This window comes from Patiria miniata, unplaced genomic scaffold, assembly GCF_015706575.1.
Source record: "Patiria miniata isolate m_02_andy unplaced genomic scaffold, ASM1570657v1 HiC_scaffold_3, whole genome shotgun sequence".
Lineage (NCBI taxonomy): Eukaryota > Metazoa > Echinodermata > Asteroidea > Valvatida > Asterinidae > Patiria > Patiria miniata.
In genome coordinates, this window is record NW_024037069.1 from 9,482,535 (window position 1) to 9,503,397 (window position 20,863).

A 20,863-nucleotide genomic window follows, 5' to 3' on the forward strand; every position below is an offset into this window, starting at 1 on the left:
GCAATATCTGCTATGGAATTTTAGGAAACTATGCACTATCAGGAGCAACTGGCGAGAGCTTGCAAAATTCCCAGAGTTTTTCCTGTTTCCCTGAGAAATTTTGAAAATACCAAGAGAAATATTTCACTTTTATTAGGTTGCTGGGAAGTCAAGAGGTGGGTTGCAGTACGAAACTGATAACTACGAAACTGATAACAAACAGGCAACTTGTTGCTGACAAGCGATGGCCTCCCTTCTCCCCTCATAGCACAAGAGACACATGCGCCAAACTAGCGAAAACCTTTCTCTTCTGGGTCACTGTCAATCCCCCCCCCCCCCCCCGAGTTCTCCCAGAATCCCCCCCCTAAATTCTCTATGCTTTCCCCATTTGGAAAAATGGTAACCCTTTTTCCAGAGTGGCCAGAAACCCCTGAAATGCAGTGCATGACAGTATTTCTCCCAAAAAAAAAAAAATTTCTGTACTGATTTTGTTTTTGATGGTTTTTTAATTCCATCCTGAGTGCATACATTTTGCAATGTGATGGTTTCTACATAGCAACCACATTACACTGACACTCAGTCACCGAGTCTCACCTTAGTTGCACCTTAGTGCCGGGGGGGGGGGGGGGAGGAATCCATAAATGATTTTTTTATTCTTTTTTACAAATGCAGAAAATTTGGGTTCAAATTGCCTGACACGTCGGGGACTGAACGTACCTGCCACATATGACTTGATGCTGTTGGCACTCAGCCCCAGATCCAGGCAGGAATCAGAGCCTTCTTCACTCTCATTATCAGTGTCCGATTTCAACCGAGCGCAACCTTCTAAATCCTACAAATTTTAATACAGAAAAAAAACAACCCAAATAGTTAAATTATAAAATATAAGATCTGGATTGACTTCAACTTTATACTTATCGCAACTGATGCTACAATAGATAGCTTCATCTGAATTCACTTCTGAAAATTTGAAAAAAAATCTGAATAAACATTTTTTTTAAATAATTACCCGGGAGTGATTGGACAGAACTGATGCCATACAGCGGTCAAAGGTCACCCAGGTCATTCCGGGTCGTACAGTCAGCTGACCTATGACATAGCACTTGTTTTCTTCCCTCTGGTTGCTGAGCATGTTGCTGGTGTTTCCTCCGAGGTCGATCGAAACTCGTACTTTCTTCCCCTCTGTACAAGGATAAAAAAATTACCAACATGACAAACAACTTAGCTCAACAAAAAAACATCAGAGAGCACAGGGGTATTTGAAGGGTTTTGTAGGTTTGAGGAAGGTGGAGCCTGGCCACTTTTTTTCCCCAAAGGACTTGATGGACCTTGAACATTAAATTTATGAGAAAATAAAGTCAGTTTCCCATATACAGTGGTGGATTTCAGAGGATTCAGAAGCGTCCATGCCAAAACGACGAATGAGTTTAGCTTTTTTTCTTTGTGATTTTTTTTATTCATATAGAGTACCGAAGTGTGATGTCAGCAGTCACCCTTCTGGTTCACTCTGGTTCACGTGCTGATGTCTTCACACACTTAAGCTGTGCACATGGAACAGAATACGCGGCGCACTTCGGTACTCTATGAAGCAACAACTTTGCTCAAAATTTTTAGAAGGGTTCATAACGACTAACGGTTAACGCACCTAAAAAACTGTGCTCGCAGTCCACCTTCAAACTATTGTTTTCTTCCGAATGATACCGTTCAGGCGGAATAATTTCACAGGGTATTTGGTACCAATCCTATCTCCACTTTCAGCAAAGGTTTTCTTAAAATTGGTCAGTGCGTTTTCGGGTGATTGCACATGTTCCTACGTGCCTTTAATTGTTGGTTCTAGATAGGGGAATGTATCTGAACTGAGTATCCGAGTACCCAAACGATGTCAGGGACGGGTTCCAAATTTTGGAATCGGGCACCCGTGATAAACTTTACAAATTACTTAGTAAATTCCCAGAAAATGAAAAAGAAAGGCTCAGAATGCCATTCGTGGGGAATTTTCAAAATGAGAACTGGTATACATGGAATACCAAAACAGATTTCATGTTTATGTGCATTTGACGCACGACAAATGACGCTCGCGAAAGTTGCAGTTTACACCGTAATTAAAGCTAAAGAGCCCTTAAATTTAAGGGATTGGCTTCTTTTACGGGTACCCGGGTACCTGTGTTTTACTTCAAATAGGGTACTCGGTTCTCGTACTACCCGTAAATGCACACCACTAGTGCTAGAGCAATCAAACCCCAAACATGGGATATAATTTACGTTTATTGAGTTTTGACGACGAGCTTTACAAGAAACTGTAGACCGAGTATTCTAAATATTTACTGACGCAAAAAGATTTGCTGGTAAGAGAGGCAACCCTAGACAAGAATCAATACCTAGACTTGAGAGGAACTCTTTGCAAGCGTCGACGGCAACATCACTCGGAGTTCTCCGCCATTTGTCTCGGGCGTCAAGGTTCAGGTCGCCGTAGTCACACAGCGCCTCAAGACATTCCTGAAATGAACCCAATACAAATTAAAAAATAAAAACATGTTTTTTTTCCCTTCCAAAGGAATGGAAACTCCGAACTTTCTAAAAGCCTAGACATAAGACTTGACTTGCTTGTCTGGGCTGGATTCGAACCACGACTTCTGACAAAGAGGTGCAGGTGCAGAACTCATGCAAAAAGTCTCAACCTTCGACAAGTAACATTTAAATTTGCTAGTGTAAACTGGCCATTTCTAATCAGATTTTAATTTGGGAAATGGAAATCCATTGGGAGGTTTCAGAGGGATTTGCAGGAGGATTGAGGGAGGGGAAGCCCATGCACTATTTCTCTACATGGGAGTTGATGAAACTTAAAAGATGACGTGCAAAGTTTGTGCCATTTGCTTATTGCACACTGGAGGATTTTTGAGGATTCAGGGGAGTTTAGGTTTGAGAAGCAAGACTTTTTTTCCCTTTAGCATCATTTATGTTACAACACCACAAAAGTCTTTGACATATCAAATGTGCCCATGTATTACCTCTCCTGTCGACACTACTAGAGGTCAAACACGCAAAATCATGAAAAACATTGGACTACACCAATGATGCATAACTTAAAACAGATAGATTCAGGTTCCTGCTGCTTATTCCAGAGTTGTAATTGAGTCCATCACAAGTCCATCACAAGTCCATCACAAGTCCATCACAAGTCCATCACAAGTCAATCACAAGTCCATCACAAGTCCATCACAAGTCAAGCAAAAGTCAATCAAAAGTCCATCACAAATCAATCACAAGCCAATCACAAGTCAATATTAAAGTCAATCACAAGTCAATCACCAGTCAATCACAAGTCAATCACAAGTCAATCAAAAGTCAATCAAAAGTCCATCACAAGTCAATCAAAAGTCCATCACAAGTCAATCACAAGTCAATCACAAGTCAATCAAAAGTCCATCACCAGTCAATCACAAGTCAATCACAAGTAAACCACAAGTCAATCAAAAGTCAATCAAAAGTCCATCACAAGTCCATCACAATTCAATCACAAGGCAATCACAAGTCAATCACAAGTCAATCACAAGTCAATCACAAGTAAACCACAAGTCAATCAAAAGTCAATCAAAAGTCAATCAAAAGTCAATCACAAGTAAACCACAAGTCAAATCAAAAGTCAATCAAAAGTCCATCACAAGTCCATCACAAGTCAATCACAAGTCCATCACAAATTAATCACAAGTCAATCACAAGTCAATATTAAAGTCAATCACAAATCAATTCCAAGTCAATCACAAGTCAATTCACTAGTCAGGTCAGAAGTAACAGGAGATGAATAATGACAAAGCAATGCCTTTGTCACAGATCATTTGATTAGATTGTGAGTTGACTTGGGACTATGATTGACTAACGGTGACTTGTGACTGACCTGATTACCACTGTGACTTATTCTGATTGGCTGATTTGGAAGTAATTTCCCCTTATTTACATCATGGAAAAGGCATCCAGCAAATACAGTGTTTTATTTTCCAAACCTACTTTTTGTCCCGTGGACGCCGCCACGTGGGCGGCAGTCCATCCCTCCTGGTCTGCCATGTTGAGTAGGTCACATGATACAACCCTAGCAGCTGATTGGCTGTTGTCTGGTTGGGTTTCGGTGTCAGCGGTGGGATGGGGGTGGTAGAGTAGGATTTGCAGGCATCTGGTTCGGTTGTATTTGGCGGCACAGTGCAAAGGGCTCCATCCACCCTGTATTATATCGGAAATCAATTCCACAAGTAACGGAACGGCAAATATCTTGTCATATGGGGTTACAATCCCGTTGTGAAAGACTTGAGCTGAAATCCTAAGTCTACCCCTCAGACACTTTTTACAAATAATTTATTGAAGGCCAGGAGCCACAGACACTTACAACAAAACGATTACTGTACAGCCGCAAGACACTTCAATGAATCTCTTAGAGGTGACAATTGAGTCGTTTTCAAGTTTGGACTTGGGAAGAATATTTTACAGACTTTTGAAGAAACCCTGTACAATCAAGCATGGACTGACAAAACAGCATCTTTGTTTGAAACTTTTCAAAAGAATTTATTGAAGACAGGACCCCAAATGTAGATGCGACTTGGACTTGATGACAAGTCACTAGACAACAGAGTTTTCTCTGTTGGCGTCACGTGCCCCTGTGTGCATGTTTTATGTTTATAATCACATGCTGGGTTTGACGAGTCTAGCGACTTGACTGACATGATTTTGGACAGATAGTCAATCATACTGGCAAATCCCATAGGTTGAGTACAAAGCCGAGAACAAGTTGCTCAAATCGAATAATTTGAGTCGACGTACACGCATATTCAGGTCCAGGACGAACAAGTTAGCACAACCGTCCCCGCACGCATGTAGCCCGTGGGGACGGTTATGCTAACTTGTTCATCCTAGACCTGAATATGCGTGTACATCGACTCAAATTATTTGATTTGAACAACATGTAGCATGTTGCAAGTGAACCGTGAGATGCGGTATCTGCCCATACATGTATACTGCAGCACGGAGCGCGGCGGACGAACTAAACCTGGCCAAGTACTGACTTAAATTCAAGTCTACTTAGCAAATATCGTAAAAATAGCAAGAGAGCCAGTCACATTCAATGTAAATGGCATGAGATATTAGCTAGTAACCCATTTCAGCTAAGATGATTTTTTTTCTCTGCTATGCAAACTCATGTGCTTAGCACAGCCGTGACTTTTCCTCAAACGTTGAAAGCATTACCGGTACCTTTGTGAGACAGTCTCTAGGTGCTCCACAGTCAATAAGGATTCTGACGCAGTCTGCATGACCGTTAGCTGCTGCCCAGTGGAGTGGGTACCAGCCTAGGGCGTCTGGGGTACAGGGGTTACAGTTTCTCTCAAGTAGGACATTCAAGCATCTAGTGGAAAAACAAATGGAAATCTTGACGTCACTTGCCTGTGAAGAAGTCGTTGATGAGAATGAAATATCAGGGCACTCTAATTTGTAGATTTGTATATTTCAGGTCAATTCAGTCAGTGAGCAGTTTGCAGCAGTTCAATTCATTTCATGGGTACATATTACGTCAGTCATTAAAATATGTGACACCCTCACCTGTCAGCTCACATACGGAAAACAACAATAGGGTTGCAGACCAGTAAATCTGTCCGAAATTGCCTACGCCGACCAAATCACGATTTGCATGCCCTCAAAATCTTCAGCATTTGAGCATGCTGTGGGCCATGAACTTGAGGGTTTGTAAAAAATATGAGTGGAAGCCGTGCACAGGACTGTGAGCTTGTAGTTCCGTTCAATTTGGATGAAATTGGGGCCTTTAAAGCGCTTTATTTTGCAATGGAGTAAGGCATCGTTTTTCAAAATGGCGATGGGCTTCAGGACTATTTTCAGGGGTGATCATCTTCGGATGGAAATTTCTCCTAAAAGTCATCAGTTGATCCCCAAAAAATTGAACAAAATGAAAGATGATGAAATAAGCTTTAATTTGATGTGTGTCCCGAACACCTTGGAGAGTTGTGAGTATTTTTCCCGAATTTCTGAAGTGGGAGCATTTACCATTGGGGTCTATGGAAGTTTATTTAGGCGAGCCATCAGATAACAGACCGTTCAGGTACCGGGTCCGGTATGCTAATTTCTTTCACCCCAATCGGTATGAAGCCAGAAGCCACCCGGTCACTGAAGCGTGACGCCCCAATCGGTCCAAACTGGTGATTCAGGGTTTCACAATAGGCAACATAAATTGAAGTCTAGCCATTGTTGGAGGATTATTCGGCCAGCTGGGATTACCAGCGGCAACTTCTTTGAAGCTCATCACAGTCATTGTTGCCTACTGGAGGATTAGCGCGTCACAAATTGGTTCCTTTGTGATGAGCCAGAGCCATGGTGCAGAAGCCTGGTGGAGTTAATCCAGGCCGATCGGTTCCATGCAAGGTCCCAATCCCTTCAACATCCTGGCCGGGCTCAACCCCGAACGGTCCGGGGAGGGATTCTAATTTGAGGGCTCGCCTTACTGGTCTGTAGCCATAGGGCTCTCTCGTAGCCCGGCCAGTAGGGGTAAGGTAGTCATTGTCACCATCGCAGTAGGCAAAGACCGTATTCCTTCATAGCCTTCAAAGCTATGAAGGAGGGCAAAAACTTAAAGGAAAATGCGGAGCCAACACCCACTGCTGGGTTGTCAAGATTATGACAACTGTCCATGGCACAGGTAGTGACCATTACGCCATTTGATGAAGAGTGCGCAGTTATTTTACGTGAAAATAAGCCATACTGACAAGTTTACAATGTGATTTGCTAACCAAATTCTTTGCATAGTGCAATGGTTTGTCGAACACTGACTGACTCTGTGCACAAGTATCCACGTAACGGAAATTAACAGTGTGTACCTAGTTGTCATACACACTCAAATCATTCTGATCTGATACACCGTACCCTCTGGAGACATGCACACGATAGGGAACAAAAGATTGTATACGTCTCCACAGGGCAATTTCTATAGATGAATACATCTCCAAAAAGTTTTCACAAAATAGATATATGGATTTTAGGCATGTTGTTCTGTCGCAAATGGTAGAGTTTTAAAAAAGGGATATTAAGTCCGAATTTCAACCAAGGAAATTAATTCTGGTTAAAAATAAGAGCATTTTGAAACTGTACTTTCAAATTCCAGAGTTTAGTACACGAAAACAAAGAAATGTCTCCACAAGGATACAAATTTCAGTATATGTGGGCACCCAGTGTATCCCTACATACAATGCTCTCACATGTGCTTTTGAAGTGCCATCTGTTTTTGAGTATGGAGCTATGGTTTGTACTGAGCACGAATTTAACTAAGTTGTGAAGAATGCCTCATCTTTGCAAATTCTAATTAGCAAAAACATATGCTCACATTCTTGTCCAGTAAAAATGGTCTGATGAAACTTTGACTGACTTGTTATAACTCTTTCAAGAGCACATAAAACCTAGAAAGCTTTTATTACCCAGCATGCCCTTGTCCGGCAGCGCTGTGTAGGGGTGAGACGCCGTCCGTTCTCGTTAGGTTGACGTCGCCTCCGAGGTCTAAAAGTAATTCTAAACAATCTGTCAGAAAAATGTGAAAACTGAGGCTAAGTAAGGACAGGATATCTAAATCCATCGACAATTTAAACCCAGGGAGATGGAAAATGTGCAAATTTTTTTTCGAAATGCTCGCTGCACATATGGGACATTGTTCGCAGATCTCAACCTGTGCAAAAGTTCTTCTGTTTTGTAGCGTATGCCACAGCCAAAAATACGCAGAGATTATTCGCACTGCATCACTTCAGTTTCCAGGCATTGGTTGGCGGGCTTATGATGAGCAATTCAGACTAAAACAAGAATCCAATCCGTTGCGGTCCTGTGGGGAAATAAATTTCGAGCTGTGGATCAGGGTTGCTGCTTCAAGTGTCACTTCCCCGGCAGTACGGGGCGCGCGTCGTAGCACTGTGGTTACTACACAATAAACATAATATTTCATGTACATCACCCACCCCCCCCCCCCCCCAAAGTCTGATTGGCAAATTCATATAGTTAGCATAAATCAGCTGTTAGCATAGATCCCTCTTCGCTGTGAGTACCAGTCACAAGCAATTCAAATTGCATGTAATCTTTGCTGGTAACCTACACTATGGGCTGTTTGGGCAGAAGTACCCTCTCAACGGTTACAAAGAGAGAGTTTGGGGGAGACTACCAGGTGGGACATTAGAACACAATTAATACCGACGACGCCTTGCGCTCAAGCAAAGACACTATGGCATTGTGCACCTTCAGAATAAAATTAGTCATGAGTACTCCGCGCATACATGTGCGAACCAGTACACGCACACAGCGAGTCCCAACCACTGAGCTCTTGAAAAAACGCCGTCTACTGTTTAAGCATGGAGTCCAAATTTGCTTAACAAATATTTTGGTGCTAAGTAATAGCAATTGTTTGTTGTGTGGTTCCTTTAAAATTAAAATTTCCTGAAGCAAATGTTTCTTAGGTGCTTGACGCGTTTGTGTGTTTAGTGACTTACATGTACAATGAAAGTAGTTCTTACCTAATTGGCCGTGCTCGGCCGCAGCGTGTACAGGGGTAGAGCCATCAATTTCTCTGGTCGCGGGGCTGTGGTTCTCTTCTATTAATCTACAGATGGTGGCGGTGTCCCCTTCCACTGCGGCCAGGTGAAGTGGGGAACTTGCGGAGGCAGTGGAAGGGGGAAGCCGGGCTATAACAGGGGCGCTACCTGCAGAGAGAGGAGGAGAGAAAGTGATTGGAAAACTTGGTGTGTAAACTTGAACAATGAATCAGGCTTTTAAAGTCACACGTTTCAGACGGGCATTCCAGAGTCTTTTGCACCAAACAAAAATGTATTGAGAACAACTCGAGTCAACTTTTACAGAATGTGGTTTCAGACAGGTACATTGATGTACTTATTTTCAGTTGACTGGAGACTTGAGTTGTTTGAATGATTGCAACGGTCAATCTTTTTTATTGGAAACATCTACAATAATTCAGCGCGTATTACTCTTGATTGCCAGTCTGAAGAAGGTACCAGTTCTGTCTGTGAAGAAATCCAATATGCATACCGTCACCGTTTTCACGACATGAAACGCATGCACTGTATGCGTGCATTTCGTGAGAACCGCGTAATCAATTATTTCGGTTTCACGAACTGACACATGGGTTTGCAAGCGCACTTCGTACACTGTTTGTAATAGAATTATTTTGGTTTTCATAAACAGAACTGCAAGCATGTGGTGGAAATACAATTCGGAGAGAAACGCTTTGAAAAGTTTGACACGAATTTACTCCATCGGTATACTTCTGGGGTTAAAGAAACAGTTAATTAAAAACCTTTTAACTGGTGAAATTAAGACAGAATTCAGTTTGTGAAAACGAAAATTTTCGGAGTGCTTGCATGCAGTACTTGGGTATCAGTTCATGAAAACCAATATTACGCGGTACTGTAGAGTACGCGTCCGTGCCGAGAACTCACGCCCACCAAGTTCGTGGTGTCGGTGACGATATATAAATTTTTTTTTCTAGGCTCTTCTCCATTTTGTTTTTTCTAGGCTTTACTCCAAAGTCTGAAATGCAAATTTCAATTCTAGTTTTGGTTTCCAAGATTTTCTGATGATATTGGTAACTGCCATGATTTAAAAAAAAAAGTTGTTCAGCAAATTACTAAAATTAGTCGAGGAAAAGTTCAAAACGAATTTTCAACACAGACTGCGGTACAGAAAATACATATTAAGCTCAAACTACCCAAATGAAATTACACTTTTATGTGAGATATTCAGTGTTGTTACTGCATAAGAGCAAGGGAGGATAAATACAGGGTGCTTCCATTAGACAAAGCCACAAGGAAGGAAAGAAGGGAGCAGGAAAAGATGAGGATTTTTGCCTGCATAAAGCGGGAAACATCATCATCACAGCTTTTCTCCTGCGTCTAGCACATAGTAAGCACAACCAGTCCAGTTATTCACAAAGCCCTTAAGGAGCTATTGTTTCAAGCCATTACTAAGCATTTGCAATTGGTATGATATACATGAAAAATCACAAAGTTTGTCAACAACTTACGCCTGGCTTACAGACGCCAAGAAAAGCATTTTGTCATACTTCTCAAGTTTCTACTAGATCAAACATTATTTTTATCTACACAAGTCTTGTAACATTTCCATCTTATAAAGACATACTGAAGGGACTCATATTAAAGGTTCTGGAAAGATTTATGGGAAAAAAAGGTTTTACAGTGTTTTTATTATAGCCCAAATATTCAGAATTTGCTACCTCCAATGTACATTGTACAACCTATCCTACAAGCATGCATCAAAGATGTGTGACGGAACAATTAACAACTGGTTTTTTTTTCCAATTACATGTATTAAAATACAGTATTTGAGCAATTAATCATTGTACAGTTATCCTCTATCTAATTGCTGTTCTCTATCTATTCAGTAAACAAAAACAAACAAACAAAGGAACAGCTTTAACTTCAAATCAAATAAAAAAAATAACAAAACAAAACTATGAAGTTTAATGTTACAACAGAAACTCTAGAAAAAAATTTTGACGTGAATATCAACATAACAGACATCAACATGCATGCACAAAGTAGACAGACAACAACAGATAGACAAATAAACTGACTGCCGATGAACATCCCAACAAACTGTGACCCGATACCTATGTCCAACTACTACGCTACAGGCAGAAGATACATTTATAGAAAGTGGGTTCAGCCACATGTATTATTGTTGGTCATGACCAAGTTTGTATTTGGGCAGGCGGCCTCAACTGCAAAACTTCTTTTGAGGTTTATCAGGGGTGATGTTGGGGGAAAATGAAAAATCCACGAAATAATACGGGCGATTCACAATAGTGCGCCTCCAAGAGTTTGTAACGCGTTGGCCAATCACAATGCGCGAAATCAGTCGACCTTTTCCAAACGTGCATAGGGTCGACAGATTTCGCGCATTGTGATTGGCTAACGCGTTGCAAACTCTTGGAGGCGCACTATTGTGAAACGACCGTATTGGCAGGGGGGTTGAGGATCGCCCAGGGCCCCAGACCAAAATAGTGTCTTTGATATACATTTGCATTTGCCAAAAGGCACCCCTTACAATACCCATTTCTTTTGTTCTATAGGAACTTTTATAGAGAAAAACACCTTTACGGCAATCCAGAAAAAAAATCCTAACAATGATTTATTTTTAGGATCTGGTAATATGCGACTATATAGTGTTAAGGACTTTGTAGGATTATAGTGACGCCATGTGAAACATCACATGCTGTACAGATTTTGTAGAATAACCTATTGCAGTCTTGAAACATTCTCAGTGTGTTCTCCCAGAGCCTTTGCAGCATGATAGATGAGATGAGTGTGTATTCCATTGAGAACCACCATAATGCTAACCACAACATAAGAGACAATCTTTCAGGAAAACAGACTTACATATGACTTTGTAGGATTATAGTGACCCCATGTGAAACATGGATTTTGGAGAATAACCGATTGCAGTCTTTGAACATTCTCAGTTAGTTCCTCCCAGAACCTTTGCATGATGGATGAGTGTGTATTCCATTGAGAATCACCATAATGCTAACCACAACATAAGAGACAATCTTTCAGGAAAACAGACTTACATATGACTTTGTAGGATTGTAGTGACACCATGTGAAACATGGATTTTGGAGACTAACCGATTGCAGTCTTTGAACATTCTCAGTTAGTTCTTCCCATAACCTTTGCATGATGGATGAGTGTGTATTCCATTGAGAATCACCATAATGCTAACCACAACATATTAGAGAGACAATCTTTCAGGAAAACAGACTTTGTAGGACTATAGTGACACCATGTGAAGCTTCACATTGTGTAAAGATTTTGAGAATAACCAATTGCTGTCTTTGAACATTCCTTCTAAATGTGTTACTCTCAGAACCATTGTATCATGAGGAATGGATGCATGTCATTGAGGATCACCACAACGGTAACCACGACATAAGACACAGTTGTTCAGGAAAACAGACATATGAATTTGTGGGGCTATAATGAAGCCATGCGAAACATTACAAGCTGTAAAGATTTTGAGAAATAACCAATTGCTGTCTTTGAACGTTCATTCTAAATCTGTTGCTCTCAGAACCTTTGTAGCAGAAGGGACGTACCGTTACGCTAACCTTAATATACACTGTAAGATGCGCGGAGTTTTCCCTGAAATTTCCCTGAGAAATTTCCAAAGTTCCATGAGAAACATTTTCACTTATAACAAGGTTGCTGGGAAGTGAAGAGGTTGTTACTGCAAAGCAGAGTAATATTCACACTGCATTTACTAAAAAGCCATGATAGCCGGTCAGTCAATGGACACAACTTGGACCCACGGCACAAGACGCACGTATGCCAAACGGGCGAAAACCTTTCCCTTCTGGGTCACTGTCAAATTTCCCTCATTTATTTTGTTTTCCCTAATTGGAAAAAAACGGAAACTAATTTTTCAGGTTTTCCCTGATTTCCAGAGTGGCTAGGAACCCTGACAGTTTTTCAGGAAAACAGACAAATGTCAAGATGTAAAAGTAAACAAAATTGTGGAACATAAATAAACAAAAATTAAAAAACAATTCTGCTACCAACAAAAAATACAATTATATACAGCTAGAAACTGAATCACAAATTTGGCATGCATTGGTCAGGAGATGCAGAAAAAATAAATGAATGAATATGTGTACAGAAATAAATTGAATGAAATTGATAAAATTAATAATAAAAAAAGACTGGTTCTGTTTACTTACATTTATATTTTCTAAGCAGAGAGCACTGTGGAGTGCAGGGGTAGATGGAAAAAAAAGTGAAAAACCAAAGAAATAACATTGTGATTTGCCATGCTGGGAATGTGACACACACAAGTACAAAAAAATATCAAAATTACAATAAATAAAAAATAGAAATAACCCTGTGAAGCACTGAAATTAAAATCTTTTTTACTTTCGTATTAACCAATATGACTTTCGTGAACTACCCCAAATTAATAATTAAGAAAAACAAACAATAAAAGTTTAAAAGATAAACAATACTGACTGAAGTCGGTAACTGCAGAAAGAATAAAACTGAGCCAACACATAAAATTGACACAAACTTGATAGATTCCCTTTCCTTTCCCGAAAATAAGATAGGGACCTCATGAAATTTGTTGGGTATCTGGCACTGTATGCAATCAACAGCGCCCTCACTTGACTGAAATCACAAGTCTATGAAATGCTGGACCTTGAATTGTCCATGGTCAAACGCCTGTGTGATCTCCCGCTATGGATTCGTCTCTGGCTCAAAATAGAAGAATCCTGCAATATGTACATAAAATGTACCAGTATCTCGCCCCATACATGAATGTACATGTACATGTACATGTATTATTGACTGTTCCTGAGACAGACCAAGGACCAAGGACCAGCACAGTCAGAGTCCCCAAGTTGGTGGCTAAAAGGTAGAGAAGATCAGTCGCCATTTGTGCATTTGTTTCGTTTGAAGCAACAAAAATGCTCAAAATCTAAAGATGGGTGCTTAACAACTAACCTGATGAAGTTTTAGCTCTGTGAATGCTGTATATTCCGAGATAACAACATTCTAGGATCTTGATTTCAATTCAAAAGTTTTCAAGTCATGTTTTGAATTGCGTCCGAAATCAGCATCCGGACCAAGTTCTCATTCAGCAGATTGCAGCTACGCGATGTCACACACTGAACAGACCAATGATAGCAACCGCATGCACGTGTGTGCGTCTTGTCAATGCTTGCGCGCACCCATTTTTGGATTTGCCCAATTAAAAAACAACTACTAACGGAAATTTCCAAAAATGCATCACTTGACTCATCTTTGGAAATAACCTTCTTTTATTGTTTTCTTGAAACCGACAGCATGCCGGAAGGAGTAATTTCACAGGGAGTTTAGCACCATTACTATCTTTAAGCCAAGTAAGCATGTTAATCATAATTTGGTCAGTTACTTTTTGGATAGCTGCAAATGATCTACTCTAGCCTTTAAAGCATCTTGAAGCAAAAGCTGAAGATGAAAACACGGTGTGAAATACACCTCATGTCTTGTTTAACACAAGCTCATTCTTCAGCGATACAGCGTTTCTCCAGGGATGGGATTGTCAATATTTCATAAAGTCTGAAAATTGATGAAATGTCTGAAAGATGCATATCTTTCTACACTAATAATGTCTTTTTCTCGGATTCAAAAAAGCTGATTTCAGACAAAAGTCGGAAAAATCTCATGCCTGTTTCTCTCGCTGTGTTCTCAGTCATCATGGGACTCTACGCTCTTGGTACATTTTAATAACGAATAACAGCAAATGGTGTGCGCCTACTTTGCCTACTCAATGATATAGAAAGCATATCTATGGACCAGTGATGATGTGTGACCATCACATAGCCCAGGTTGGACGACGTCTTCATTGCATTACGACTGACGTCCAGGGTATAAATTGTACCACCATAGCGAAAAAAATTATATCACATTTTTTTTCATATTTTTACCTGAAGGAAGGAAGCTGAAATTTCGCTTACATATTCCTTGTGTCCAGAATTGTACCTGCGCTGGGTTTAGAAAAGGCAAATATGTCCGCGGGCGGCGTGTTTACCAAAAATATACTGCAAGTTCTACACTTTTGTTGAAAACATTTTCAGTACGAATTTCCCGCTTGAAGATGTACACGCGCGTGCCGTTTACTGCCGCTTGCTGCCAGGGCGGCAGCGTGCTAGGTGTGCATGCACACACGCGTGCGTAATCTTCACACGGGGAGTTCGTTCTCAAAATGTTTTCAACGAAAGCGTGGGATTGCAGTTTATTTGCGGTAAACACGCCACCAGCGGACATATGTGCCTTTCCTAAACCTAGCGCATGCACAATTCTTGACAAGGAACATGTAAGCGAAACTTCAGCTTCCTCCGTTAGGTAAACAAATGCAAAAAAATGTGTTATAATTTTTTTTCGCTATGGCAGGAGAGATTCATACCCTGGACTCCGTTGTGTACGTGTACACAACAGAGTCCAACCTGGGCTAACCATCACAGTGGGTACTGGATGTACATGTACATGAAGTGAACTTGAATGAAACGGGTAACAATATGGTTAACTCCCTACTTATTGCTAGCCAGGTGGGGTCAGTTTCATGGTGCTGCTAAACACAGGAAACTACCAAGTAAAGTGTTGCTAAGCAACAACAGGTTACCAGCCAAAGCGCCATGTGATGTACATTACTCACAACTGGTTCCCAACTAATAGTTGCTATTAGCAATATGTGAGGCGTTCTGGCAAACTGAGACAGAACTGGGCAGAGGTTGACATGAGGATTTGCGGTATTAGGAAAGAGAATAAAATAATCCTTACAATACTGTTTGTTGCATTTCAACCAGACATTCTGTTGACAAGTTCGGGCGGTTTATCGTTTGCATTTATCAACATGACGAGTCTGTATAATACTGCACAAAAGGTCCTGTAAAGTTTCGAGCTTTGTATTCGTGAAAATGAAATATGGCAACTGTTTTTCCTTAAAAAACAATTTTCTTCCACAATTTTTGTACTCCTTCTTAAAACGTGTGTAGTACATATATCAAAGATTTATCTGAAAATTGATAAAAATAAATCACCCCAATTGTTTGTTTTTTGTTGTTGCATTTTTCTCCACTACGGCCTGTGCCCAGTTCTGCCTTATTTTTTCCAGAACGCCTCACATGTTTTTTTTCTATTAAGCAGCTCTATGAACTGAAGCCCAGGGTTATTCATGAGCAATATTAGTGAGTTAGTATTTCCTCTACTCCAGTAAGATTAATGGTTGGTTGTGAGGGGAGGGGGAGGGGGGGGGGGAGGAATTAATTTCAGTCATAAATTAAATCTGTCCTGGTGATGTAGTCAGTGAGAGAGACTTCCCCCAGCATCAATAAGAAACAGCTGGTCCTGAGACAGTTCCTTGGGGCAATTGGGAACTTTTCAATCAATGACTCTTAGAGACTGCACTGAATAACTCATCAAAGGTCACCAAACCCAAGTTCAACCTCGTTTTTAGTTGAAGAGGTAATCTGAAGTTTGTAATTCAAACGTTTATCTCTGCATACTGCAGATCCAAAGTTATTAGGGGCGGGGATTAGTCTGGGAAACCATCGCAAGTTAAATTCGAACATATTCGCCTGCCGATGACGCCTGACGCTCACGCCAAGACGCTACGGCTTAGCTTTGTGCACATTCAGGATAAATAAGTTGTGCATACTTCACGCGCGAACCAGTCCCGTACGCCCACACGGGGCTTTCAAAAGTGGTAAACACGCGCCCTTTTTTGTTGGCGCACGATGCCCATACACAAAACCCTTCAGCATTTTTAAAGACTTTCTTTGGATGAATTGTGTGTTGGAGTTCAAGCACCAGTAGTTAAGATATCTGTAACAATGAGCAGGAGGTTGTGAGTTGTAAGTCCAATCAACAACAATGGGCAAACACTTCTCATAAATATTACCTCCATGAGGCCGTTCAACCAATTATAACGATTTACATTTTGGCTATTTGGAGCAAACGATACATAGTTGTATTTCTTTGCGTGATCAATATTTTAATCACATCTGTGCATGATGCATTCTTGCACTTCAGCCTTGAAAAGGTTAACACTAATTGGGTTGGACTGGGATTTGTCTTGTAATTGTTTGGGATTTTGGGTAGGAAAAAGGCATGGGGAGAGGGGCAGCATGATTATATCCAGATTCTTAGACACGGTCAAGGATTTCTATGGGTACTCAAAGTCTCTCTCACTGACTAGACATTTGCTTATATCATGGTTTATGTGGGTTAACATCAGGAAACGGTCAAGACAAGTAAACCAAGGCTTGGGTCGTGCTTTAAAGGGACAATTTACCTTCAGGACGTGGCCCTAGGGTGTTATGGTAAAAGCCATGATCGCTATGAATGGGCGGGGCTTCGCTGTACTTTAAAACTGACTGCATGTCCGCACCCACCTGGGTTGTGGATTTCTGTGCAGTGGGCGCGGCTTGGGCGTGGTTTGGCAAGGGCGGGCCAAGCTGCTCGCCGGCGTCGTAAAGAAAATCGTCGTTAGTGTCAATGGCAAGAGTGTCAATAGCGTTTGAGTTGTTGGAATTGTTGTTAGCACTGATTAGCAGTTGGTTATCCAGGCCGCCCCGCAGGTTAGTTTGACCACCACTCAGCTTATTGGTGTAGAACTGTCTACGGGCCTCCACTAGGGAGTCGGACCTCCGCACTGAGACCGGAGGGGACTGCAAGGGGCTTGACACGTTCTTGTTGGCATCAGATTTGCTGAGTGGCGTGGTAGCGGGAGAAGTGATTGTGGTAGTAGAAGTGCATGATGAAGAAGAAGCGTTAGTCTTTTGAGGGATGAGAGTAGGCTTGTTGGGTGGTACTGGTGGTGGGGTACCTCGTGGTGAGACGGTGCGCTTGACCGGGGGCGTGAACACGGGTGGCTGGGCACCCGACTTTGGAGCAGGCTGTGTACTGGGAACTGCTCCAGTTGGAGTGATGCTGCCTGAAGGACTTGGTGGGTTTGTTCTGGAGACAGGTGCTGTTGGCTGGGTTGGTGTTGGTGGCTTAGAGGTCTGTGGCTTCCTAGCTGTATTCACCAGGGGAGATACGGCAGCTTTCGGTACACTGGGAGAACCTGTTTTGGCAGTGGAGTGAAAGGGGACGGCAGATGGTTGCTGCTGCACTCCTGGAAGCCCTGGTATAGCTTTCTTTGGACCAGCCTTGAAGGCATCAACTGCCTTCATGAACGGGGAGCTACTGAGAGCCGTAGGCCTCACTAAATTAGTTGCTGTAGGTTTGGGAGAAGGTGTGATTGGCTGCCTTGGGCTCGGCCTCTCAATTTCCCCAGATCCTTTCCTGTTTTGCTGCGGTGACATCAAGGAAGCCCTTGCAGCACTCCCTGTACTGGATGGGATCTTACTCCCTCTCTGAGGTGGGGGAGATGATGTATTGGCTCTGTTCAATCGATCAAGACTTGTGGCTGGACTCAAGGTCTTTCCATTCCCTTTTGAATACAATAAGGAACCCTTCTGCTTGGCAGATGTCTTAACCTCAGTTTTTCCATTATCACTTTCGACACTCCTTGTATCGGCTTGTTTCCCAGTTGTTCCATATTGAGGTTGGTAGCCACTTTTCTTGGGTTTTCCTGCCACAGGCTTAACGATGGAGGTCACGGGACTCAGGGGACTACACAACTCCTCAGACCCAGAAGAGGAGCTCTCAGATTTGTCATATCGTGGTGGGGTCCTCATTCCTCTTGGTGTACCAATCCTGCTTGCATTGGCAGCTGGAATCGGAGACCCTGTTACCCTCCCTAGAGGCTTTCCCCTGATGTCTCTACCGTTGGTGGCAGAGGTGGGATTCTCTTGGTTCCCGTTGGAAGCATCAGTGTGCCCTGCTTCTGCCAGGGCCAGCTGTAAGTCATTGATGCAGTTGCTGGCTGTGTCCAGCTCTTCTCTGAGCTCTCGCGTCCTGTTTTCCTCTCGTTTGAGCTTTGCCCGGAGCTGCTCACGCTCCATGTCAAACTCGGAAAGCCGCTTCTCCATCCCGGCTTCCATTTTGGTGAGGTGCTTCCTCTCCTTGTGAAGGCAGCCCTTGGCGCTGGCCAGCTGGGCTTCCTTGACAATCATCAAGTCCTCCAGCTCTTCCATCCTCTGTTTCATCGCGCCGAGCTCCATCAGGAGAACCTTGCGCTCATCGAGAATGACCTTGGCAAACTGGAGGTGCTTCTTGCGTTCCTGGACCACAGCTGCTTGAGACCTCTTGGTCTCTTTCTCCAACTTCTTCTGTTGAGCTTTTTCAAAGTCAAGCTTTTTAAAAGAGGAAGAGAAAAGAACATGTCAAAGATTTACACAAAGTTACAAGCACCAAATTGTTTTGAAAGTCCAGTAAATCTCATTAAGGAAACAGGAAGAATGTTCTTGGAGGAAGAAACTTAATCATTAAATAACGACCAACAATCAAAACAAAACCTTTCTTTCTTTCACTGTTGAATATGTCCTACCCTCAAAAAATATCTTCTTGTCAAAGGGATGTTTCATATTGTCACGATTTTAGAATTAAAGGTACAGTTCATCATTTGTAATTTGTGCATTTTGTTAGTTTGAAGCAATAAAAGTGCTAAAAATCTAGAGAACGGTGCTGAACAACTAACATGATAAGGTTTCAGCTCAGCTTCAGCTTTATGTTTCGAGAAAAACAACATTCGAGGATCTTGATTTCAAATCAAAACTTGCTGAATCATTTTTTGAATTGGGCCTGAACTCAGCATCCGAGACAAGTTCTCACTGAGCCGATTGCAGCTACGCGATGTCGCGCACTGATCCAATGAATTATAGCAACCGCGCGCTCGTGTGCGTCTTGTCAACGCTTGCACGCACTTTGCCGAATAAAAAAAACAACTACTAACGGAAATTTCATTGGAAAGGGAGTTTAGTTCCCTTACTATTTTTCAACCAAGTATGCTTTTCAACAATAATTACGTCAGTTACTTTTTGGATAGCTGCAAATGATGGACTGTAGCTTTAAGTTATTAGCAGGCATATATACTAGACAGGTGTATCTACTAAGGATTCTGACATCAAGTAACAACCCTCATTTGGGAGATGAAGAATCACTTACACATTCAGTGCACATACACATTTTGCTTTCTGGCTATACAGTCACTCAATCAAGGTATATTGTTGCCCATAACAGCAGGGCTAGGAGGGAACACAGATCCATCATGAAGCAAAAAGGTCCCAATGGGGATATTACCTCCATGTAAGCTAATTTACGATGGGGGAGTAGGAAATGGGATGATGAATGGGCAAAATCTTGCTATCTCACAAAAGCTATGGATTCTCCCTGTCTGTCCCAGACAGACAATAAAACATGAACTACAGCTCACATGATTTACACAATAGAGGTTTGTTTCAAAATTTATGTTGAAACTGCTCCAGGAGAAATATTAATCAAATTGGTGGATAATTATCAGATCTATGACATGCCATGCATGAATATTTTATACAAGATACAATGTATGCCGTATCATGTTCGTGTAAAGGGAAACAGATCTTGTCACTCAAACACAATACCAAAAAAACCTGTATTTCTGTGCTGTATTTTTTTATTCTGTGCTTTAGATATGTTTTACTACTTCCAATTGAAACATGATGACCGGGTCAGGAAAATGAGTTTTCTTTAAAAAAATCAACAACATTAAAACAAGAAATAGGTATCTGAGTGTACTCAATCTGGACTATTAAAGTCCTGTGAAAAACAAATTTTGCATTTCACCATTATCAAGGCCTGTGGTCATGAAATGTATGTTCAGTAATTACCTGTTGTGCAAGTCGCTCTCTTTCCTTTTCCAACATGTAGGTGACGTCATCTCCCTGAGCTGTATCATTGGCATGTTTTTGCTTCTCCTCGTCCAGTTCTGTTACCATCTGACGAATAAAAAGCAAAAGATACTCATGTTCAAAACCAATGACGTAATTGGGTAGTTTTCATGAGGAGTACTGCATGCAACTCACTATGTGTCGGAATCCAGATAAGAATATTAACCTTAACCACCTCATTCCAACGAAATCCAACTGTTTGATTTGTTGGAATCTGTTGGAGTGAGTGTTGTACTAGTGAACTGATTAGATGCTTTACATGGGGTCAGGCATACCACCATAATCAGAGTCCAACAGTTTGGGTGTAGAGTTTACCATATGGTGTTAGATTTTGCAAGAGTGAGGAAGGTTCCTAGTAAATCACTCAAGGGGGTTAGGGTTAAACTGTACAGTCACCTTCCTACTGTTTGATCAGTCACAGACAGTCAGAAATTCAATCCACTTCCCCTCCCATAACTTATACACAAGCTTGTCCCAAAC

The 20,863-nt window shown here is 41.6% G+C and overlaps 1 protein-coding gene across 1 annotated transcript in view; it reads right to left on the reverse strand.

The window, feature by feature from the left end:
• The window catches only part of LOC119738061 (cortactin-binding protein 2-like), an 85,135-nt gene that overhangs the window by 24,467 nt on the left and 39,805 nt on the right, over positions 1-20,863 (reverse strand). The window contains 9 exon segments of the mRNA XM_038212787.1: positions 697-811; positions 989-1,161; positions 2,358-2,475; positions 3,985-4,194; positions 5,218-5,368; positions 7,443-7,542; positions 8,520-8,705; positions 16,864-18,811; positions 20,324-20,431. Coding sequence (XP_038068715.1) covers positions 697-811; positions 989-1,161; positions 2,358-2,475; positions 3,985-4,194; positions 5,218-5,368; positions 7,443-7,542; positions 8,520-8,705; positions 16,864-18,811; positions 20,324-20,431 — 3,109 coding nt within the window.